The sequence below is a fragment of the Fusarium redolens genome (assembly GCF_020744475.1).
Source record: "Fusarium redolens strain MPI-CAGE-AT-0023 chromosome Unknown BKA55scaffold_6, whole genome shotgun sequence".
Taxonomy (NCBI): domain Eukaryota; kingdom Fungi; phylum Ascomycota; class Sordariomycetes; order Hypocreales; family Nectriaceae; genus Fusarium; species Fusarium redolens.
In genome coordinates this window covers 1,379,871-1,401,925 of record NW_025763669.1, presented here as the reverse complement: position 1 = coordinate 1,401,925, position 22,055 = coordinate 1,379,871, and the positions used below count along the sequence as shown (strand labels likewise).

Below are 22,055 nucleotides of genomic sequence, written 5' to 3'. Positions count from 1 at the left end.
CGCTGTCTTGTCAAAAGGATCACCCTGGCTGGTCTCTCGTTCAGGCCCGCCTCACTTTTACAGGGATCTCATTGGCGGACGCATTGTTTACTTTGTTCCCCCACATAGCAACCAGCTCTCCCCACCAAAACAATTAAAGGGACCACAAGCTTGTGCACTTATACAGGAGAGATAGTACTAGTACCTTGCGCAGGAAATTGATGAGAAAAAGTCAATCTCCTCAAGCAATCGAGGACATGTGTATCAACTTTGGACTCGCTCACCTTTCACAATGATCGATACCGACAATCTTCGTACAGCATCGCTGTATATCAACAATCAGCTTCTATCCCGAGGTCTACTTCGCGATGGCCAGAGTATTGATTTCGCCGGCGCGGCATTCAATGGTGATGAATCTGGAGCTACAATGGGACGGATCGTGAGCGTCTTAAACGATCTAATACTCCGACGAGATGTACGTTGACTCTCATATGTCTTGATGCAACTAACAGTCACAGCGTGATGCAGAACATCGCGAATCTCTCTCAACCACCATGCGCACCCTACGCGCCGATAACCTCAAACATACCAACGACATCGCGCGACTCACAGAGAAACACACCGAAGCAAAGAGGAAGCTGGACATTGCAGAAGCTTCAGAAGCTGCTCTCAAAACACAAATGAAGTCGGCAGACGCCGCCATACGCGGTTTAAAGGAAGAAGTCGCCCGTACAAAGGGACTAGTCGCCCAAGCACGAGCTGCATGCGCAACAGATGTCCGTAGACGGGACCGCCAAATCGATACCCTAAAGAAACAGCTCGCCGAAGCTGGACGTGCACGAGGATCCCGAGCGAACCCCGGCGTAACCTCAATCATCGTCACAGGCGATGTTGGTGAGGAAAAGTCTACAGGTCGCGGAGGCACCACAGCAGCAGATGATTATGATCTGCGCAACGAAACAAATGCATTCTTGGCCAACCTGGCTCAGAATCTTAGTGAGGAAAACGAAGCTATTCTTTCTATAATGCGCAAGACGATGCAGCAACTGCGGGACATGAGTGAGTGGAACAACGAGAACCAGGATAACCTTGTTATTCAGCAGCAAGGGTGGCAGGGCATGGCTTCAGAGCTGGACTCTGTGCTAGAACACATGCGAACTATCCTAACAAATCCGTCATTCGTACCAATTGAAGAGGTCATGGTTCGCGAGGAGGAAATCAGTCGTCTCAAGGATGGTTGGGTCAAGATGGAAAGTCGCTGGACTGAGGCAGTTCATCTGATTGATGGCTGGCGGAAGCGTATGGCTGCTAATGGACGGCCAATTTGCGACGAAGAACTTCAGATGGGACTGCGACTGAGTCCTGTGAGGGTACGAGATGTAGAAGAGACAAGGCACGCATCTGCTCTGAGACTTTCTGCTGTTGCTGAGGAGCCCGAAGATGAGATGGATGTTATCGACTCGCCATGCCCTTCACGCTGTTCCCCTCGCGTACAGCTTGTCCCAGAGTCAGAGCCTGAGGATGAAGTTGATCAGGAAAGCGATGTCGAATCCGACTACGACGAAAACATCCCAATCGACGACTATGATATTGAGGAGCCTAATGTGCAAATCCTTCAGCAGTCCACAGCAGCTCCCCTCTACCATCCAGACCGAGACTCTTCACCACTACCAGAGCCTCCCCAGCTCAGCCCCTTGAAAGATTCTGCATCCGCTGGAAACCGAGGCTCTCAACCACGCAAACATGGCAAGGGAGATTTCACCACTATTGTCGAGGAAAACACATGGGACCTTGCTACAGAAGCAGGCCCCATTCCTCTTAAATATGATCAAGAACCTCGCGATCGCGTGTCATCTTCCTCCTCGCTCGACGAAGTCCTCCTTGTCAAGTCACCAGAAGCTGCCCCTCAAGTTAACGAGATGAAGATCTCTACTCCCCGACACCAAAGCTCCCACCGCAGCAGCGACGACCAAAGCGAGACTCAGACTTCACCCAATCGTTCTCCTCGCCGAACAGCATCACGTCTCCCCCTCCCACGAAACATCGACCCTGCTCCTCAGCAAAGTCCCCTCACTATGGCGACTATTGCCGCCAAATTGGCCGCTTCAGAGCGTGAAGCCGATGCTGCCCGTGTTCGAGCTAAACTTCGAGCTGCCCGTGGAACTCGTGGGGTCAAGAAACCAACCATGACCTCATCTCAGCCTGACCAGGCTACCGAATCCACAAACGAAAACGAAAAAAGAAATGATTTTGAGAATGTCGACCCTGTAAAGAGGGACCCAGTACCGGCTGATGATCAGTTGAAGCCTGAAAAACGACGTCGTGAACGCCGAATGAGCAAGAGTGCATCGCGACGTAGAAGCACATTGAGTCCTTGGGAGCTTGAAAGCTTGATGAATGGAAGCGTACAGTAATGAGAATTTGTCAATGATGGGTGGAATCCTGGAAAGCTTACTTGGGCAATATTGGTCTGGCGTTTGGTGCAGAGAAGCGGTAACCCGAGAAGGGATCAAGTTTAATACATTTCTGATGAATGGTATTTCATCATAGCACTTCACGCGAGAACGGTCTACTGCTAGTTGTGGAAGGAAATGTGTAGATTCATATAAGCACGACTAAAATACCCCTAACAACATGCGTTTGGTTCCTTAAGCCAGCAAGTGGAAAGCAAAAGATTGACTGAAGTGAACAGCCGACTCCCTGTCCTTGATTCCGAATTCGTAAACTCCCATAAAATTTCATAAGCTATTGTTGCGTGGTCTGGGGCCTCTTTGTCTGTAAATTACAGAGCGGGTGCCGTAGCAATAAGCACCGACATGACAGCAGCTCCTCCGAGGGCGACGTACCCGACCGCTTCTGCCATACGACGAAGACGCTTGTTTGGTGGTGGTGCCAATGCTGCAGTGTGGCGAGGCCTTCCAGTCGACTGTATCCTGCTTCTGCGGAATGGCTGTCGTCGAAATGAGCGGTCATTAGATATTTGTTCTTCAGGGGTAAGTTGAGAAATTGCTTCGGCCTTTCTCTTGGTTGCAGTGGATTCTAGTACTGGAATCTCCACAGATTCAGCTACCTTCGTGGCTTCGACCGGTTTCGCTGGCTCAACTGGTTCGACTGGTTTGACCAGTTCAGCTGCTTCTAAAGCTTCAGCTGGCTTGGCAGTATCACCACCCTCTACAACATCCGTATCATTCTCTTGAGTCACCGCCTTCTCAGTTGTCTCGGTTGGGACCTCGACACCAGAAGACTTCTTGCTCTCTTCAAAAGCCCAGGCGGATGAGTCGTCTAACTCTGGCTCCACAGATGTGGTGATGGTTTCGATGTGCTCAGGAGGCGTTGCTAGATATTTAAGACCAGAAGATACCAAACTGGAAGTGCGTGGTTGAACTTCATCTTTATTGGCCTGCTGAACTTCATCTACTGGTTGCACTTGGGTTTGCTTTCCCATCTCTGCCCGCACGAGACAGTGTTCCTGAACTGGTGCCTGACGGACGGGGTCGATGGGTCGAGGTTGAGCTTGTGCGCGGGCAGCTGAAGCATTGGCTTCTCTAGCAGCAAAGAACTCGTACTTTCCATGTTTTCTACCGACAATCTCAGCGGTAGAGAGTGTGATCATCTCAGGATTGTATGTGTCGAAGACTGCTTCGGAAAGTGAGGGAAGCTTCAGGGACGACGTGCCATTAATCGACATCATAGGAGCAAGATCGGATTTCCACGTATAGTGGCTCTTGTCCAACTGACGGGGGTTGGCGCTATCGGACTGCTGAGGAACATCCCGGGTCTGAGTGCTGAAAGAGTTGGCCAACGGGTGTGAACACGAAGTAAGCTTTTCAGGGTTCTCGCTCAGTACAGATGCCATGATAGTAGCCTCTTCAAGATGACCGTTCCCTTGAGGGGCGGGTTCCTGAGTGTAGACTGGAAAATGGTCAAAATGGTCCACAGCGCTGTACCACATGAACATACCTTGCTCCTCTTCAAACTCATCATGTTCGGCAAAGTCTTCTTCTTCATCAACAATGGAGTCCCCTGCAACAGACGACATTGCATAGTCGATACTCTGGCCATCTTCTGAAATGCCACCATAAGAGTCATCGGTGTCCATAGAATTTGGTGACAAGTCATTTACCCCTTCTTCGGGCTCTTCATTCTCCAAGTCGGAAAACTCGTGACCCGAAACAGAGACAGGACCTGGTAGCTTGGGGGAAGGTATCTCTAGAATGTGAGGAGAGTTGTCGAAAGAGGCCGCGGTAACCTGTCCATCCCTAACATTGGAAAGAGGATAGTGATCATCCATTGTCAAATCGATCGGACCATGACCACAAGATGAAGTAGCCATTCTGGCAGGGACAAAGTTCTTGGTGCGCAACATCTCGTAGCTGTTGTTCACTTGGTCATCGTCACTGATCAGAGATTCGATATCGCTATCTTCAGGAACGCGGAAGCTATTGCCGCGCAGGTCGGGGCTAAAATAGTTAGCAGAGAGACATGAGATATTGAAAGATGGCATACTTGATGGACCCGTATGTTTGACGGACTATCATGGCACAAGGGTAGTGTTTATCCTGGGGTCGTTCAATGAAGGCACCAAATTTGAGCTTGTCACCACTGGCCACTTCAGAGTTCACGTTCGTGTCGAGGCGAACGTCGTTTTTATAGGTCCCATGGAGAGAACCCGTGTCCTTGACATAAAGTTTCTAGATGACATGTTAGCCCAAAAGTAGTAGAGTGTTTTGCCTCCAAAAACCTTACCTGTTTGTCGGCGTCAAGAGTGAATAGTGCATGTTTTCGAGACATGACTGGTGAATCGAACCAAGCATTGCTCTTGGCCGCCTCAAAAGAGGTGTTCCTTTTGCTCGTTCGGCCGATTTCGATCGTCGGATTCTTTTTACTGAGAAAGATACGACGAGTTGGGAATGTGAAGTTGGCCGGGGGGTCAGCGATCGAGAGTGTGATGGAGACTGTTGAATGTTAGTGATCAGTGTATACAATAGTATGGATTGTTCTGTCGTTTGGATATTGTCGTACCTTCGTCACGATACTCGGGTACCGCCATTTTGGCTGCTTGTTGGTACCAACAAAGAAAATATTCGGTCTCTCGAGTGAAGATGATATTGCGTGGTGATGGATGCTCTTGATGGTTTGCTGCGCACACTGTCTCATATACCCACGCTGGGCCCACCTATTAGACGTCAGCAGGGCAAACTCAAGATGAGTTGTGCGAGGTTAATAACTAAACAAAGAGCATCAAAGAGGGGATAAAGACCCTTTTTGGTTCGCTGCAGGAGAAAGGTTGAAAGATAAAAGTTAAAGAGACGGCATTAAAGGCAACACAGATGAAGGTAAGAGGTGCTGGGAAGTTCGGAAGGTGAATGCGAAGTGGGGCAGAAGTGCAAGGTCACTGCCGTAACAGGCAGACAGGTGACAGCCAGCAGGCAGCGATAAGCCCCGCCACTTATCGGAGCTACTTACAAGTGCTTGCGGGGTGAAAGGGAGACCCCGCCAGAAAGCAGAAGAAATTCTCAATTTTGGGTTCAGAGTGTGAGTAAGTTACTCACAAAAATAATTAGAAGAAAATCGAATTCCCATGAGTATCTGGTGTATTTCGAAGTAAGAACAGAGTATCACCGCTGACGTTGAATCAGTATTATCAGTTTCAGGGTCTAGCTTGGATCTAGAGCTTTAGGTGTTAATGGCAGCTGTCTCAAGTGGGTCGCACTGTACACTGCCGAAACACCCTGGACCTGAGTACTGATCAAAGTGAATGTCGCGATCTGACACCACTTCACCAGCTTAATGAATTACTGGTTTTCTCAAAGCAAAGCTACCAGCCCTCGAAGACTCGTAGACCAAATAAAATTCAGTACCAAAGCTAAAAATCGGACCGATGGCAAGATGGCTTGAGTGAAGAGATCATGGATAAAATAGTGCAACAGAGTCGTTATCAACATGCACTAAACTGGGCGCTTGGAAGCCAACTCACGCCCACTGTATCAATCTCTCCTGATAGCGCTGGTGCCAAAGATTATCACCTGACGCCATTTTGCTATTTGTTAGGCAGTGACTTAAATTCTAGTCACTGTGCCAGCTCAACCACTTGCATGAACCTGATACGAGCTTCAGCCTGCTTGGGGAATGATAAGGTCATGGGGCGCCAAGCCGTCCGCCAGATAAACATCAGCTTGATTTTGTTTCAACCCTCCTGTAAGAAATATTATAAAGAGAGTCTGAGCTGGCATGGTATGCTTCTAGCCTGGTGAGGGGTACATTGCACTTTTGAGTGAAGTATGATACACTGTGAAGCTAGGACTTCAGTTACTGGGTGCTCGTAAACGAGGCTTAGGCAAGGAGAGCACTTTCGTATGGCTCGGATAGAAGCCTCCGTGCTTCAGCCAGCCAAGGCAGCAGGAGTTGCACAATGTGTTTCAATCAAGGATTTCTATTTCGTCTGTGATCTTTTGTTTGTGCCATCTACTGAATTCTATTTGATTTCTCTTGCACTTCCATGCCTCAGGTTGTCATTGAACATCCCTATTACAATCTAACCCTCCCTATTGCATATCCACACGGGCTCAGTCAAGTCTCGGTTTATGCGATCTCGTTGTCCCTTAACTCCAAGCCAGCAAGCCAGTGCTGCCTAACCCAACTGGCGAATGAATATCGACACGGGTATCATTATCTAAAATGATTGGAACTGATTAATGTTAAAAGTGAAGCGTTGGGGTTGATTTCTCGTGTCAAGTTTCACATTCGCTCTTCCTAACCACATTTGACTCGGAGGGAGCTTACCTAACTAGATCTTCTCATCACACCACTTTTTATAGTCTATTGATGACTTGCGAAATTTATATTCAGAAGTCCGAACTTCAAAGCAGCATTCGACATTGCTCAGGCATTAAGACATCTATCAGCAAGGGACTAAGCGAGTTAAGTGATGATCGATGACGCTGACCGAGACAAGGGTCACTCAAGTGGAGAACAGCTAAGCGGGCGAGTGGAACAAGCGGGACTGACGTTGGCATTCCTTGTCCCTTTTCTGGGGATGCTACCCACTATGCTGTCATTTGAAGAACTGGAAGAAACATGTGATATGTGTGTTCTTGAACCTCATGAACTAAATGACAAGAATGCATGAGATCCTCAGATACCAGGAACACCCAGAAGCATCGAGCATGTACCCTAGCGTAATAAATTAAGCCCCTGAGTCACAAACCCTCTTAACCGTTGGCTTTCACCTGCATACTCAAGGCACTTTAAGCTTTCATGGCCAATGATTTGCCACTAAAAGCCTGGGAATTTCTCAGCGGCGCCTGATCCATGTTCCACCTGGACTGTTCCACTGTTCACAGGGCAGTTCACACTCCTGGTGCCACGCCACAACCCAGTTCTCACTGGATTTAGACAAATATTTATCGCCGTTCGTCCACTTCCTTCTCTTCTTCCCCCTTACTTTGCTTAAATTCAGGTGCAACCATCTTGCCAACACCTATCTCCGAATCCCTATTATTGTCGCGCGAACTTCCCCATGGACTTTATGACTCGATACGCCTATAAAGTAACACGAACCTCCGCCTACTACACACATATCAGTCGACCCAGACCCAAAACTATACCCAAGTGACAGAATTTTCAACTAGACGAGGATCACTTGCTGCACAGCTTTTGATCATTTGATCGTTATAAACTTGCCTATATTCGAATTTTGCAAGTTTTCCTCGTCGATTAACCTAAGTACTTTTTGCGCATTCGCATTTACAATACCACTTTTGGGCTCAATTCCGACACTTCAGCAAAATGATGAACCACGCTCGAGTCAAGGCTCTCAAGGGCGATGGAAAGACCACATCAAAGAAAGCCATCAAGTCAGGTCGTGCTTCTGCTGGCTTGACTCCTCGAGGCTCTCCTTTCGCCTCACTTCTTACGTCACCCGCGCATTCCGCAGCCCCAAGCAGGGCTGCCTCTGACGAAAGTGAAGATGACTTCGAATACGACGATACCATGAGCATTGCTTCCGGAAGCTCTCTAGTCGATACCAACGAAGACGGCACCAACACATTCGACGCCAAGCAGTTTATGGAAGAACTTCAGGATCGCAAGCACAACAATAGCGATGCGCGAACTCAACTGTTGGAACTCTACATTAAGGTTTTGCGACATCGATTTGCCCCTGCCACTCACGAGTGGCTTGATGAGTCGGCCAACGAACTCGCAGAGCTTTTCATTCGTGGCGCTAATCGCGGCATGGAAGCCAGGGAGCGACTACTTTACCTTCAGGCATATCTTTTAACTCTCAGTTCCTCGGAGGACGCCAATGTTTACGAGCACGCTGAAGGAACTCTCAAGCAGATCATTGCCGACGACGACGACGAAGAATGCAAAGCTTTTGGCATCTACGCATTGTGCTTCACTGTGCTTTATGGCGGCGGTGGCGAGACGGAGGCTCTTGAACTGCTCGACTACTTATACGCTATTGTTGAGTCTGATGGAGACAACATCGATTCTTATGACAATGGATTCATTGTTGCAGCTGCCCTTCGAGGTTGGGCCTTTGTTGCTAGCCATGTGGACGACTTTTCATATGCCGCCACCATGGCTTTGGATGGATTTTATGAACAGCTTGACAGCGTTGATGTCGGTGTTCAAGCTCAGGCCGCTGCCTGCATTGCACTCATTTTTGAGGCAGCGCGCAACCATGAGGAAGAGACAGGAGAATCCTGGGATCTTCCCGTCAACCCAGAGAAGCTTACAGGCCGCATGTCAGAGCTCGCCAAGCAGAGCTCCAAATCAGTTTCAAAGAAGGATCGTCGCGACCTACGAGATAGTTTAATGAGTGCTATCACCTCTCTGGAGAAGGGTGTCGGACCAGGATATTCGTCAGCTGGCTATACACCTCAGAAGGGCGATAAGCGCCAAACCTCCAAGCCCAATGAGGATGGTGTCATTGAATTTGGATACCGTCACAAACTCCGCCTCGGTAACTACGTCGCCGTGATCGATTCGTGGTCACTCTCTTCCAGAATCGACATGATGAGACTTCTCTTTGGAGGACACCTACAAAAGCACATTTTTGACAACCCTGTCGTTGCCGAGTGTCTAAGTGACGCCGACTTTAGCGATCAGGGACCAGTTGCGAAGAGGTCCCCTAAGAAATAGGACAACTACATTACATTGGGCAATTCTGAGGGTTTGGTGTTTTTGCAGGCGTTTACAGACTTTATACCTGGGTGATTATTGCATGGAGGGTTTTCCGAGGGGCATGTGGCCTTGGCCGGTTGTTCGACGATATTGTCGGAATAAACGAACGGATGATCGTGTTTTGTGTGCTTTTCTATCCGCATGTTTTTCAAGCGGCGATGTTTGATGAGTTTGTTTTGCCAGTAATTTCCATCAATACAGCGTCTTCAAAGTCATTTGTCACATGCTTACTTGGCGATGATTTTAGTGTCGTGATTCCGAGTTGAAGAAGAGCATAACTTTTGTTGTTTATAGCAGTAACTTAGCGTTTAAGGCTCAAAGCCATCACATTAACCTCTTGAGGCTTGTTTCTCTCGCGAGACATTGTTCAGTTCTCTTCAATAACTCGTAGCACATATCTTTGCTTCGTGATATTCTATTGGTCGCTTATCGTTGCTTGTTTCGCAAACTAAGCCACAATTTGACCCCCGCCAAACCCATTAATGAAACTTGGCATCAACCACTCATAAGCTGTAGTACTTATCCTGGCACATGAACTGGGCTGTTTTCGAGGCTGGCCACCACAAGGCATCGACATTTCTTCTTCTATCTACCACACAACCTCAGTCTAATTTATCTTCAAGCTTGACGATAAACTGCATCTAACACCATGACGCGAGTCTCAGTATACACTTCGGCCCTGGCGGCTTTTGTAGCTGGTAAGTTTTCCCACTTTCTGTCCACAGCACACGCGCCTTCAATGACGTATGCGCTCGGTTCATCTCAAGTTGACAAACAATAGCGACGGTCATGATAGTAATCCCGATATGGCTCCCCAACTGGGTGACATACTCCGTTACTTCGGCCACCGGCGAGATAGTCGAGAGACATATCGGTTTACACAAGAGCTGTTCAACGTTGGATGATCCATCCTGTCGACCATTTCCCCCCAAGGATCTCTGCCAAGGAGGTGAACGATACTTCTGCTCCATGTGGAGGACCGTTGGATTTCTAGCATCATTTGCGACTCTCTTATGTTTGGGCGGTTTGGTGACTTTTGTTGTCATCATGTGTGGTGGCAAATACAAGCGCGAGACAGGATGGCCTTTTGCCGCTGGCATGTTGACCTTGATTTCTGTTATGGAATTTGTGGCCATCTCTATTGTGGTGAGTAAATCCAATGTGGAAGAGTTCGAAAACAAATTAATCATGTAAGGCGTACCTTTATGATCACGATGATCAGTTCAATATTCCTGGGTGGTCGCTCGATACGTCGTTCTACCTAAGCACCACCGCGGCAGTCATTTGTCTTCTGACTGCTACTGGTATTGCTTTCTCGGCATACCTTCTTCCTCCCGAGGAGGGATACGATTTCTTGTCGGACCCTCTCGATGCTTAGGAAGTCTTCAATAACTAATGCTTGGATTTGTCGGTTGCATATTTTCTTGTCTATCGTTCTCATCGGGCGGTGTTTTGGTTTTTGAGTGAAGAGTCTCTGGTGTTAGATGTCTGGTACATTTATATGGTGCTGGTCTAGACTATCTTAATGAAAAGGGGCTCTGCTGTAGCTACCTTTAAATAGATCTAGTAAATTGATAGAATTTCATCGATTGGGCATGCGACCAGGAACCATGGCGTATATAACACAACCAATCGTATCTACGGGTAATCAAAAATATGAACTCCGGGAGCTCACAAAACAAGTCAGCTTATAATCCTTCTCTTAGTGATACAACTGCTGTGTTTGTCGTAACCGTATGAGGCATGTGGTGATGCAGGCGGGGTATATGTAGCTCCCCACCTTGGACTCTTTATCAACATGAACTTATCCCACACAACCTCGGTTCAGATACAGATAAATCACCTCAACTTATACCCAGGCACTATTTAACTCCTCGAACAACAAAAACACCATGACTACTGATACCCCAGGTCTCTCACCAGAACAACTGGAAGCATTCAACCGCGATGGCTACCTCATCCTCCCTGGTGCCCTCTCCAGCTCAACAGTCAAATCTCTACTCGACGAAACTCACAATCTTCTCGAAAGTTTCTCATTAGATGATCACCCTCTCACACGTTTCTCAACCGGCGAGAAACGTGACCATGTTGGTGACGACTACTTCCTGACTTCAGGCGACAAGGTCCGATTCTTCTTTGAGGAAGACGCCTTTGACGACGATGGAAGACTTAACAAACCCAAAGCCCGGGCTGTTAACAAGATTGGACATTACTTACACGCTCTGTCCCCTCCATTTGCTCGCCTTCTGGACCACGATACAAGCAAGGTCAGTCCACCTGCTGTAGCACGTAGTCTTGGCTTCAAAGACCCTCGGTGTCTGCAGAGCATGGTCATCTGCAAGCAACCAGAAATAGGAGGGGCCGTGCCTCCCCATCAAGTATGTCAGGCTGCTTCTGTTAATGACTGGCTAACATCCATCAGGATAGCACTTTCTTATATACCAACCCTCCCTCGGCTGTGGGTTTCTGGTATGCCCTTGAAGATGCCACGCTTGAGAATGGATGTCTAAGTTTCCTGCCTGGTTCACATCGCTGGGCACCAGTTGAAAAGAGACTCGTTCGCAAGGCAGGTAATGTCGGTACAGAGATGGTAGATAATGATGGACCGAAGTTCCCTTCAGCAGAAGGCTATGGACAGGCGACGCCAGACGGGCAACATGAGTATGTCCCTGGAGAAGTCAAGGCTGGTGATCTAGTTCTCATTCACGGCAACTTATTGCACAAGAGTGAGAAGAACACCAGTCAGAAGGGACGAATTATCTACACGTTCCATATTATTGAAGGACAAGACAGGGACTACGACGAGAAGAATTGGCTTCAGCCACCAAACGAAGGGTTCACCAAGTTGTATGCTTAAATGAATAAGACGATCTCAAAAACGAGAAACATGTACCATTGCAACGCTCCTTGGAGCCTCTATATCTGTTTACGTCCAAATATAAGTATGCCAATAGACATACATTGAAACATGATCCGTAGATATGTCGATAAAAATTAGTATGCGAACATGGCTTTTACAGTCTATCCGAGCTCCACCTTTGTCCTAATCCTGTGTCATCAAAGACGGGTATCATAATCCTCACTCAGAGTCCGAATCATCCTCACTCGAACTGCCATCAGAGCTCGAGTCATCCGAAGAAGACGAGGAATCGCTCGAGTCTTCCTCGCCGGGTTGTCGATAAGGTCGTGCTGGTGCCTCATTCTCGGATTCGTCCTCAGACGATGACGAGCTCCCGCTGCTGCTGGTGTCGGAGTCACTATCTGAATCAGAGTCCGAGTCTGACTCGGAACTGCTGGAGTCGCTGTCTTCGACATTCACACGGAGCTTTCGTCGACGTTTTCCGGGAACGCCCTCGGCGATCTTCACGGTCTTCTCTGCATCTGTAGTTGATGTGACGTTGTTATCGCTTGCAGTGATGGTCTGTGATGATGCGATGCTGGCCTCGGCGTCGTCGCCGTCGGAAAGTTCATCAATGACCAGCTCAGCTCTCATGCGCTTCACAAGTCGGCGAATGATAACATCCTCCTCTTCCGAGTCCGAGAGGTAATCGACCTCGGTGAAACCCTTTCTCTTAGTTCCCACTGGGTGACTTTGAAGAATCTTAGCAAGGACCTCCTCATATCGTTGTTGAGTAGCCTCAAGGTCTTTGGTTCCCTCGGGGAACACCTTTGCTCCATCCGATTGATCCTGATCCCTAACCTCGCGAGCATTCTCCAGTAGTCGCATCCTCACAAAGCCCTTCAAGTCTTGGATGTAGTCGTAGAAGGTTTCAATGTCAGAGGCGGGGACTCCATCGGCATCGAAAACGTGCTTGATGAGGTTTGATTGGTGGTTTTTGTTGAACTTCCAGCTATCGCGAGCAGTCTTCCAGAGCCTCAAGTATTCAAGCGCAGGCTTGAGATCAGTAGGAACCTGGGGTTTAGGCTTCTTTGCGGGGCCTTTGCTCTTGGCCTTGCTCTGTTTGGTGGGCTTTGATGGTGTCCTGGCAAAGTGGTTGTTGGGTGGTGCATCGGCGAAGGTGACTGACTTCTGCCTCTTTAACTGTCCTGGCGCATTCCAACTTGTTGTGGCTTCTTCCTGACGTGGTCGCTTAGCAACCTGAGAGGAATTGGAAGGCGGCGGGGCGTCGAATTTTCTCTTTGTACTTGACTGGGTGCTTGTGCTTGTACTGCTGGTTGGGTGCCCAAAGCTGGGCTCAGATGCATCAGAAGTTTGCTTGAGCTTCAAGCCCAATCTCTTCCAGGCGGGAGTTTGACCAGACATTGTGAGATGGTGTTTGTACAATTGGTTTGAAGGGGAGGTCCAGAAAGTGGTAGCAAGAACAAGAACAAACTCCGACTCTCAGAGTTGAGATCTAGAGGTTTGTGTTTTCTTCAACTTCCTCAGATTTGCTGCAGTTGCCAGGGTCCTTGAATTTTCTTCTAGCTGCTGTGTGAGCGGTGGATTCTCTATTGACTTTCAAAGAGCCAATAACAACAGCGCAAAGCTTAAAGGGGGACTCTGAGTTGTCAATGCTGCAAGTTCCTTTTAGCGCAGTGCAAGTGCAAGGCCGATATGCAATGTCGTGTTGTTGCGGGCCGGATCTCCTTGGTTGTTTAGCAGCAACTTTTTTTTCTGAATGGACTGGAATTGCGATAAGATAAGGAGTGTGGAGAGCTTGGATGACATTATTATACCTAAGGAAAGAGTATTGGCGACCGACTGAGAGATTTCAGTATCTCAGGCCTCTTTCGATGAATAAAATACCAGGGATCTAGTATTATACAGCCTCGTGTGTAATTCAAACCCGTGTAAGAATATTTCAGTAGATGAATGAACCCCAAGCTGCTCTTATGACAACGTATCATGGTGTCTGTCTTTTGTGTCACCCTTTCGCCTACCACATTCTGCCTGAGGATTACCTAATGCCAGCGAGGCATCAACTCAGCCTTCCCATTGAGCTCCGTTGCCTCACTGTGCTCCAGGCAAGCTCCTGCTAACGCGTCGACTATCTCAACCCACAACAGCTCCCCTCAACCTCCGCAACGTCAATCAACACCTCAAACTCTCCTCATTTAGAACTTGTCGAGTTCTTCTTGAGCTTCAGCCTCTAATTCTACCCAATACCGAACCGTTAAATACCACAAATCCTCCACAATGTCGGGTATGCTATGCAACATCAATCCAATCCATGGCATCCTTGCTAACACAATTAAACAGCCGGCGCATACGATCGACACATTACCATCTTCGCTGACAATGGTCGGCTGTACCAAGTTGGTATGCGAATCCCCGAGCGTCAAGAGCACCGAACACTACGACTTCCTTGACCGATGACGTTGATGGATACATGATTCAGGACTGACACGATTGTAGAGTACGCCTTCAAGGCGATCACAGCTGCCAATATTATGTCCGTTGGTGTGAGAGGCAAGGACTGTGCTGTTGTCCTGTCTCAGAAGAAGGTCCCCGTATGTTGATAATGTTGGACAATCTCATGATCAGCACTGATCAAGACAATAGGACAAGCTTATGGACCCAGCCTCTGTCACCCACATCTTCCAGCTCTCTCCCTCAGTAGGCTGCGTCATCACAGGATCCATCGCAGATGCCCGAGCTTTCGCTCAAAGGGCTCAGGGCGAAGCAGCAGAATTTCGATACAAGTATGGCTATGAGATGCCAGCTGATGCACTGGCCAAGCGTCTTGCCAACATCAGCCAAGTCTACACTCAACGAGTAAGCATGTTCTCATCCTCAAAATTGCGACCAATCATATGCTGACCTCACCCCCAGGCTTACATGCGACCTTACGGCGTTGCGACCACTCTGATTTCGCTCGACTCGGAATATGGCCCCCAGCTGTTCAAGTGCGACCCTGCTGGATACTACATCGGTTACAAGGGAACTGCGGCAGGCCCGAAGCAACAGGAGGCGCTGAACCACCTTGAGAAGAAGCTCCGTAACAAGGAGCATGCGGAGGGATCTTGGGAGGAGGTTGTTGAGCTGGCCATCACAACACTGAGCACAGTTCTGAGCATGGACTTCAAGAAGGGAGAGATCGAGATCGGTATTGTGGGTGGACCTCGACCTGACGGTGAAGAGGGAACCTACTCGGGATTCCGAACATTGACTGAGGACGAGATTGACGACCGGTTACAAGCTATCGCAGAGAAGGACTGAGCGAGTGGAGAGAATGATATGGAACATGGATGAAACATAGTCGACTGGCCATAGTACGAGGTCGGTACACTTTGTCGTGAGGAATCAGAGGCCTGATTCGTGGGCTGCAGGGACGACGTTCTGCTCCCAGGAACGTGGGCCATGCAATACCAATGCAGGGGGATGGATTATCAAGATCAGAGACTTGGATGCCGTCGTGGGCGTGGGTCCTCGTCAGTGTGTCACTAGCCGTCCTAACCATGTGCAATAGAAACTGATGAGACTTTTCAATTGAGCAAATAACAACTGTCGCGCCTGATGACCCAATTGAGGACGAGTATGCCTCGCGCCAAGTTACTAAGAGCCTACGATGGGACTAACATATGCCAGTTAGTGGGTCATGCAGCGCAGTGCAGTTGTGAGTGTTGAGAAAACCAATATTTCTCAATAGTGGATCTATTTCAGACATGATCAAGGACGCAAGCCTCGCAGCGAAGCCAGTTCGATTTGGTGCAAGTTTGTTCTAGCGTGGTTTGTTCTAATTTTGGTCAATGCGCATACCTATGTCATTTACTTTCTCCAAAACAAGCTCAATTGGTATTGATCTCTAAGTCATACGAGAATCTAGAACGCGAATGACAAAAGAGGCTTCTTGACGAGTGACTGACAGGTATGATTTCAAGTTTGAATGAATATGCGAACAGAGCTATCCCAAAATATGCTAGTACTTTCATCGCATCCTTGGAAGTGATAATCATATGGGATCGAATATGCCAATGCACAGATTTGGAAAACAAGTGGTTGGTAAAGAATGTTTCTCCTGACATGCACAGACTTGTTGACAAGGCTTGTAAAATATGATCTGAAAGTGAAAGCCATCCATCCGGTCGATCGGGATCTACTACTACGTCTTTACAGGGGCCCCTAGTTTACTGGGAAGCTCCTTGGAGTTTGATGGCTGGCTACCTATAGTAAGCGCCGATTTGAGCCTTCCAGGGGCGCTGAAAGAAAACAAGCCACGACCAATCCAAAAACAGGATCAAGTTCTGATGTAAGTTGTTTACAGAACCAAGGCGCGGGAGCGGGAGCGGGAGCGATGGAAAGTAGCCGAGACGGGGGAGTTCGTGTTGAGAATGGTATGGGATGGGAGGCGAACGTTGGGAAGGCGAACGGTAGAGAGTTCGCAGACTAAAGTTTTAGTTTGGTGAAGTCAATAACGGTTGAAGAACGTGAGCAATGATGTTGGTTGGGGGAGAGAATGTGAGCGACCTCAAACGGCGTCATGCAAAAAATAGAAGGCATGACGCCACAGCGTGGACCAGGACCAGTTCTTTGGATTGTGAATGCCTGATAGTGAGTGAAGATGCAGTCAACTGACGACTCTGTGCCTCACGATTTGGGGAAAAGTCCAATGTCTTGCAATATCTGCGATATGCCTTGTTGAAATGAACCTGGACGAGCTGGAATTGACAAGCCAAGTAAGCAAACTAGTTGTGATAGATGCAGCATGCCCGGGCTGGTTTCAGATCTGACTTGACATGGACTACCCCCCATGTCATCCATCTAATCTAGCATTACATTCTGTATCAAACGTGGAAGTCGGTGACAAGTGTTGTCAATCGCTCGGGTAAATAACATGAATCATTATTTCGATAACTTCTCATATCGGAATCACCGCTATTGACTCAGCCTTTTGATTTTGTCTTGTGTCGTGTCGTGCCCATGTCTTGTAGGGTTACATTCACTTTCAGACGGCCTCGTGTAGATAGGCTTGACCTTTTACAGCCATCAGCTCGCCCCAGACAGTTGTGAGAGCTTCATCCGCGCGCCTATTGGCCTCGCTGGCCCGATAGAGCTACAGGGCGTTTCCTATTCGGGAGCAACTAGTGGGTGGCTCATGGGTAGCTGAGCCGGCGCCAACCCACCACATCCACCTGCGCTATTCAACAACCTACACATTTATTTTTCTCTATCAAAATACTTTGACCGTCTCTTTTTTCTACACGCAAGGGCAGGTATGATAGGTTTAGCATCTCTCTGCGGAGACTTGTTTCTGACAACCACACCCCTGCAGGAAAAGTGACTGCACTTTTCCTAGCGTATAACGTTAACATACCCAGTGTTTTTTTTTAACTTTGTTTGCTCGGACAAAGATGCTTTTTAGGATGTTTTAGTCAGTCGGAAAACTGAAGATATGTGAAATTCGCAATGGCATGAGTCTTGACCCACGCCGCTCTGTCTAAAGACGGAATACGGTATCGTGCTTAAACTACAAGCCGAGAAAGAGAAAAGCCTCTTTGACGCCTCTCAACTAGAATATATCGGATGCTCGACCCTATTGGGAGAGAAAAACCGGGTGTGGCTGGACACACACCCATTTACTTCATCCTCACCCTCAACACTATGCCATGCCATGCCATGCCATGCTCATGACGTGCCACACACATACACACTACCTACATGGGGCTCTTTACTCTCCGGGCCCTGCAGTACTCTGCATATATCCAGGGGCAGGACAGGGTAAGGAGTAGGGCTGAGGGTAAGGCTTTGGCCTTATGCTTGGGTTCCATTCGATAGCATGATGGTTTGCCACCAGCTGGTCCGGGGTCGTCGATGTTTTTGAGCTTGCACTTGGACATGCGCTTGCAAAGGGACGTTCTGAGTGGAGGCACATCTCGACCCTCTCACTGGTGGCCCAAGATTCTGTCTCAAAGGGCTGGCTTTAATTGCCGAGCCTCTCATGTGTGCCATAGGGGCTCTTCGACCAGGAAGAGAGAGGGGGGTGCTTGATGTCGGGTGGTATCCCCCCTTGGACCTAGTAGCCGTTCGCTTCCCGTTGGTGGAGCACTGCATGCCTTTGGCAAGCTTAGGTCGAGCTGTAGACTCAAGTTAGACTAGATGGAGACTTTTCTGGAGCAAGAGCTTCTTGGAACTCTTCTTGTTGTCTGTGTCTGTGTCTGTTTCTAGTTTCTCGATGGAGCATCTGGGAGGCCTTCGACGACCATCACGATAATACAATACAAAAAGGATGCCCGGTTCTGCTGCTTGTTTCGATTGTTCAGTCAATCAATCAAGCAAGCATTGAAGAACCGGCTTCTCTCAACTGTTACCAAGTGATCGACATGACAAAGCTCTTATAATATTTCCTTGCCTACCATTTTCGTCAACTTTTTCATCACCGACTATTTTACGATTCAAATCGATTTTACTTGATTCGAATACATCACGACTCTATCTCCTAACTCTGCTACCAATTTGGCCTCGTTGTCTTCGTGTCACAGCTAGTCTGATCACCTTGACCTTTCGAAAACAATTCCAACTAAACGCTAAGAAATAATGGACGGGTGTAAGTTATACCTGGCCAGCTTGGCAACTACCTACGGTGGTCAATTGGGATCTTTGCACCACCACAGCCCCCCTTAAAGACTCAGAGACACTGACACGTAAACTTGTTGTCTTCTACAGTAAACGAGTTCCGCACAATGCGAGTTGCTGAAGTTCTCTCTGATTTCCGAACACTGCAATACTACATAGCTGCTGCTCCTGTCGACCCTGAGGATACTGCAGACTATTACACCGAAGGATGGGCTGCTCTTCGACAATGTGCGCTGGATGGACAACACATTCTGGAATGTGGTGCGGACACCAGCGTACCAACCCCCCCTGGTGGAGAGCAAGAGCAGATGAAGGCCGAGCTTAAGCAGTAGGTCTTCAACTTTGCTAGACAGAAACTCGGGACAAGCTTACTAACCACCTTGAAGGGTTCTCCTGGACGCGTACGCGAGACGGCACGAGGGACAGAAGATTTACCTTCGACAAGCGGCGGCTCAACGATGGGTTGAATACAGAAAACAGGTGCTGCAGGGCGGCGTACCAAACTCGAGCAACCAGTCTCAACTTCGAGCATGCGATCGTCAACTGCGAGCGGTACGATAACCCTTTACAGGCTACTACCTCTCGATAGCCTTATCAATTTAAGCCAGCTTAAACTAATTCTTGCTACAGGAACTCTCAGCAATCGCCGACGAAGTAATCTACGCCGAGCTCAAGGCCTCGGACGAAGGAATGGGCCGCTGGACGGCAGAAGATCCCAGTCTCCGAAGCGTGCTCCGCTGGCTCCGAGCACGCCGGTGAACAAAACGCCAGGGAAACAGAAACGACGAAGCTACCACGTACGATCCAAGATACCCCCAGGACCAACGATTGTGATGAACGAGAGACGAAACGAAGAGAACCAAAAGCAAGCGAACGACGTCTACGCTAATCATGAAAACTTTCTTCCTATTACTTCTTTGACGCCTACGATTCTTTAACGAATACCCTTGACGACCGGATATTTAAGGGGGAGAGTTGAGGTTTGGGGTGTGATTTACGCAAAGGAATAACATGTTTGTTATATTTTCTTCATGACTTGATGAGTCATGGTTTGTTTTACTGGATGTAAACGATACAGACTTGTGTTGCATGGGCACACTTTGAGATAGATGGAGAGGAACTCCTAGGTCTTGTAGGGCCTCGGTTTAGGAGAACGGGGCTGGGCTCCATTAACTGCCTGGAGCAGAACAATAACATAACTATTTACTCTACCTTTCCTCCTGCATGCTTTGAATAGCTGTCTTACATGCCCCATTAACGATTGTGGTTCATATTCACCAAATAAGTCCCCTCAGAAGTGGAGTCTCTCATGCAGGTTGCTCCCATTCTTTGGTAACCAATCCGAAGAAGGCATTTCTTTTATATAAAATCATTGACATTCAAATATATATTACGTAGTCTTTCAACGCTTGCTCTGAACACACAAGCCAATTCCAACCAACATAAGAGCCATTCCAACAGCAGTATCTAAAATGGTTAATAGACAGATAGCTATGAATGAACACAAAACTCACCTTTACTGATCACCTTACCATCAACGTACCAATCACCCAGAACGGTAAAGAGGAACGCCAGCGTGTTTACAATCGGCACAGTCAAGCTCAATTCTGATTGTCGTCATTAGCGATTGACACCTCGGTGTGGCAAAGATTCACTAGACTATCCGCGATCGGCACCCTGACAACCTTTGACAGGTGAGTTTAGAAAGCATAACTTACCAGCCTGTCCAATAAGCAAGAAGAACCAGATACTTCCCGTAAGATTAAGAACCAACGGGATCGCGTAACGAGGGTTCTTCAAGAGGTCAATGACCGCAAAGAAAGCTCCGTATAACTTTGACTTCAGCCAGCTAGATTGGACTGATGGGCTCTCGAGCACTGGATGCGCAGGTGGATTATGTGATTGAGCGGCACGACGGATGAAAGGGGTTGTGAAGCCCCACGCGAGGCCGACAAGAACGAAGCTGAGGATGTAATTGAAGACTGGTGGCTTCTCGTCTGCAGATGCCATGATGGTGATGATGCAACACAAGCTTCCCCTGCGTTCTAGATTTTCAATATCAAGGAATCAAAGAGAGGTGTGAACGTAAACTAGGGAACACGAGGCTCGTGCGTTCGTCAAGAAAGGGCTGATATTAGTCCACGAGACCTATTAGACGTCGGGTTGTGGTGGTTGTGTGGAGGTTGAGATTGAACCAAGGGCAGAATCGTGCGGGAGAGGTGCTTTCTAAAAATATTACTGGAGGCTAAGGCGTCAACGTGGCTGGCGGGGGTCGTCAACTCAGCCTCGCCCTAGGGGAATTCTATCCACTAAGAACGCTATCCTTACAGGGGGCTGTTGATGGACCCAGGGGGCTTGGGCCAGCTAGTGTGGCGTTTTTTCGCTCCCCGCATGGTCAGTGCTTTTAGCCGCATTCCCGCGCTGACAAGCGACCCGACCATCCATCATGGGCAGCTTTTTCTCACACAGACACATCGCTTATTCTTTTTGGTGTAAGATGCTGTCACCGCTTGCTAGGAGAAATCCACATGTCGACCCGGTCACTCGGGGCTTCTTGGCGATGATCCCTGTTCAGCTGGACATGGGGACATAAAGTTCTGATGCGACGTCATAAGGATGTTGGACATGAGGCCCGTGGTTGGCCTCCCTACCTCCTTGTGATCAACATAGGTCCTGTAGGGAGAGACCCAGTTCCGACGATGAGGAACTTCGATAGATGAACTGCCAGGAGCCGCTCAAAGGAGGTCCATTGAGTTTGATTCGCTCCCTTTGCCGCGGACACGCCGATGAGCCACTTGTCATATCCAGATGGATCGACATAACATGTCTCGCTGTCCCACGAGGACGGATCAGCTATATGCTAGAGCCAGTTAGTGTCTTTACAGTGGTTTCGTCTAAGTTTCGGATCGGCCTAAAAAGCTGGTACGCTCTGTGATTGGCTTTTCGGTCTCGGGGCTATTTCAAGCTCAACGACACAGAACACAGGATTATGTGATCGTCAATCCGTACGTCGGCTTCAATTTGACCGCATGTGCGCATAACTCGGCCAGCGCCGGTTGGAAAATTTGTCAATACAGACACTCTTCGAGATGTTTCCTTCGGAATTGTCCGAACCATACCCAAAGTCTCAGCTTGTCGATCATGCAAAGTTCCGAATGATCAACCTACCCTTGACCAACCACAAGACAGACAACGGAATCGATAGATCAGTTGAGTTGATACTGCTTACAGAATATGGTCAGGTTGCGATTGGGCTCATTAATCTTAGACATGTTTCTATTCAAGATTGTTTCCTCACCAATGCTTTGAGAGTTCAAGATTTGCATAGGTTCAGTGGTCCGTCACTATTTATCCGTTGATCCAATCACCATAA

The 22,055-nt window shown here is 48.3% G+C and overlaps 9 protein-coding genes across 9 annotated transcripts; 6 read left to right on the top strand and 3 right to left on the bottom strand.

Annotated features, from left to right (window-relative positions):
- Window positions 1-143: 143 nt before the first annotated feature.
- Window positions 144-2,577, top strand: BKA55DRAFT_319538 (Afadin and alpha-actinin-binding-domain-containing protein). The gene is made up of 2 exons (XM_046185677.1): window positions 144-454; window positions 498-2,577. Exons 1-2 carry the CDS (start codon window positions 272-274, stop codon window positions 2,391-2,393), a joined length of 2,079 nt encoding a protein of 692 aa, XP_046051123.1. The 5' UTR covers window positions 144-271; the 3' UTR covers window positions 2,394-2,577.
- BKA55DRAFT_564375 (uncharacterized protein) lies at window positions 2,565-5,155 on the bottom strand. The gene is made up of 3 exons (XM_046192490.1): window positions 4,726-5,155; window positions 4,486-4,670; window positions 2,565-4,439 (listed from the first exon to the last, which is right to left on the bottom strand). The coding sequence occupies exons 1-3, from the start codon at window positions 4,768-4,770 to the stop codon at window positions 2,762-2,764; spliced, it is 1,908 nt and encodes a 635-aa protein (XP_046051122.1). The 5' UTR covers window positions 4,771-5,155; the 3' UTR covers window positions 2,565-2,761.
- A 2,612-nt stretch (window positions 5,156-7,767) lies between these two features.
- BKA55DRAFT_592825 (interferon-related developmental regulator-domain-containing protein) lies at window positions 7,768-9,126 on the top strand (the record flags this gene model as incomplete). Its single annotated transcript, XM_046195452.1, has 1 exon — window positions 7,768-9,126. One exon carries the CDS (start codon window positions 7,768-7,770, stop codon window positions 9,124-9,126), a length of 1,359 nt encoding a protein of 452 aa, XP_046051121.1.
- A 549-nt stretch (window positions 9,127-9,675) lies between these two features.
- On the top strand, window positions 9,676-10,893 carry BKA55DRAFT_564362 (uncharacterized protein). The gene is made up of 3 exons (XM_046192489.1): window positions 9,676-9,866; window positions 9,950-10,314; window positions 10,364-10,893. The coding sequence occupies exons 1-3, from the start codon at window positions 9,818-9,820 to the stop codon at window positions 10,544-10,546; spliced, it is 597 nt and encodes a 198-aa protein (XP_046051120.1). The 5' UTR covers window positions 9,676-9,817; the 3' UTR covers window positions 10,547-10,893.
- A 9-nt stretch (window positions 10,894-10,902) lies between these two features.
- On the top strand, window positions 10,903-12,055 carry BKA55DRAFT_564360 (uncharacterized protein). Its single transcript, XM_046192488.1, has 2 exons — window positions 10,903-11,546; window positions 11,591-12,055. The coding sequence occupies exons 1-2, from the start codon at window positions 11,061-11,063 to the stop codon at window positions 12,023-12,025; spliced, it is 921 nt and encodes a 306-aa protein (XP_046051119.1). The 5' UTR covers window positions 10,903-11,060; the 3' UTR covers window positions 12,026-12,055.
- Window positions 12,056-12,247: 192 nt separating this feature from the next.
- Window positions 12,248-13,432, bottom strand: BKA55DRAFT_592823 (uncharacterized protein; the record flags this gene model as incomplete). Its single annotated transcript, XM_046195451.1, has 1 exon — window positions 12,248-13,432. The coding sequence occupies one exon, from the start codon at window positions 13,430-13,432 to the stop codon at window positions 12,248-12,250; it is 1,185 nt and encodes a 394-aa protein (XP_046051118.1).
- An 873-nt stretch (window positions 13,433-14,305) lies between these two features.
- Window positions 14,306-15,328, top strand: BKA55DRAFT_688560 (nucleophile aminohydrolase; the record flags this gene model as incomplete). The annotated part of the gene is made up of 5 exons (XM_046199230.1): window positions 14,306-14,312; window positions 14,369-14,428; window positions 14,525-14,619; window positions 14,672-14,884; window positions 14,942-15,328. 5 exons carry the CDS (start codon window positions 14,306-14,308, stop codon window positions 15,326-15,328), a joined length of 762 nt encoding a protein of 253 aa, XP_046051117.1.
- Window positions 15,329-18,789: 3,461 nt separating this feature from the next.
- BKA55DRAFT_688559 (uncharacterized protein) lies at window positions 18,790-19,441 on the top strand (the record flags this gene model as incomplete). The annotated part of the gene is made up of 3 exons (XM_046199229.1): window positions 18,790-19,010; window positions 19,069-19,234; window positions 19,313-19,441. The coding sequence occupies 3 exons, from the start codon at window positions 18,790-18,792 to the stop codon at window positions 19,439-19,441; spliced, it is 516 nt and encodes a 171-aa protein (XP_046051116.1).
- A 441-nt stretch (window positions 19,442-19,882) lies between these two features.
- BKA55DRAFT_564345 (uncharacterized protein) lies at window positions 19,883-20,926 on the bottom strand. Its single transcript, XM_046192487.1, has 3 exons — window positions 20,401-20,926; window positions 20,197-20,289; window positions 19,883-20,149 (listed from the first exon to the last, which is right to left on the bottom strand). The coding sequence occupies exons 1-3, from the start codon at window positions 20,690-20,692 to the stop codon at window positions 20,085-20,087; spliced, it is 450 nt and encodes a 149-aa protein (XP_046051115.1). The 5' UTR covers window positions 20,693-20,926; the 3' UTR covers window positions 19,883-20,084.
- Between the last annotated feature and the right edge of the window lie 1,129 nt (window positions 20,927-22,055).

Bases quoted from the DNA above. Each gene is read 5' to 3' on its own strand.
- BKA55DRAFT_564360 (XM_046192488.1), top strand. From the start codon at position 11,061: ATGACTACTGATACCCCAGGTCTCTCACCAGAACAACTGGAAGCATTC. The intron at 11,547-11,590 runs GTATGTCAGGCT...AACATCCATCAG, and splicing joins GGGCCGTGCCTCCCCATCAA to GATAGCACTTTCTTATATAC.
- BKA55DRAFT_564362 (XM_046192489.1), top strand. From the start codon at position 9,818: ATGACGCGAGTCTCAGTATACACTTCGGCCCTGGCGGCTTTTGTAGCT. The intron at 9,867-9,949 runs GTAAGTTTTCCC...GACAAACAATAG, and splicing joins CCTGGCGGCTTTTGTAGCTG to CGACGGTCATGATAGTAATC. The intron at 10,315-10,363 runs GTGAGTAAATCC...TAATCATGTAAG, and splicing joins TTGTGGCCATCTCTATTGTG to GCGTACCTTTATGATCACGA.
- BKA55DRAFT_564345 (XM_046192487.1), bottom strand. From the start codon at position 20,692: ATGGCATCTGCAGACGAGAAGCCACCAGTCTTCAATTACATCCTCAGC. The intron at 20,290-20,400 runs GTAAGTTATGCT...GACGACAATCAG, and splicing joins CTTGCTTATTGGACAGGCTG to AATTGAGCTTGACTGTGCCG. The intron at 20,150-20,196 runs GTGAGTTTTGTG...TAACCATTTTAG, and splicing joins TGGTAAGGTGATCAGTAAAG to ATACTGCTGTTGGAATGGCT.
- BKA55DRAFT_319538 (XM_046185677.1), top strand. From the start codon at position 272: ATGATCGATACCGACAATCTTCGTACAGCATCGCTGTATATCAACAAT. The intron at 455-497 runs GTACGTTGACTC...TAACAGTCACAG, and splicing joins ATCTAATACTCCGACGAGAT to CGTGATGCAGAACATCGCGA.
- BKA55DRAFT_564375 (XM_046192490.1), bottom strand. From the start codon at position 4,770: ATGTCTCGAAAACATGCACTATTCACTCTTGACGCCGACAAACAG. The intron at 4,671-4,725 runs GTAAGGTTTTTG...CATGTCATCTAG, and splicing joins CTCTTGACGCCGACAAACAG to AAACTTTATGTCAAGGACAC. The intron at 4,440-4,485 runs GTATGCCATCTT...TAACTATTTTAG, and splicing joins CAAACATACGGGTCCATCAA to CCCCGACCTGCGCGGCAATA.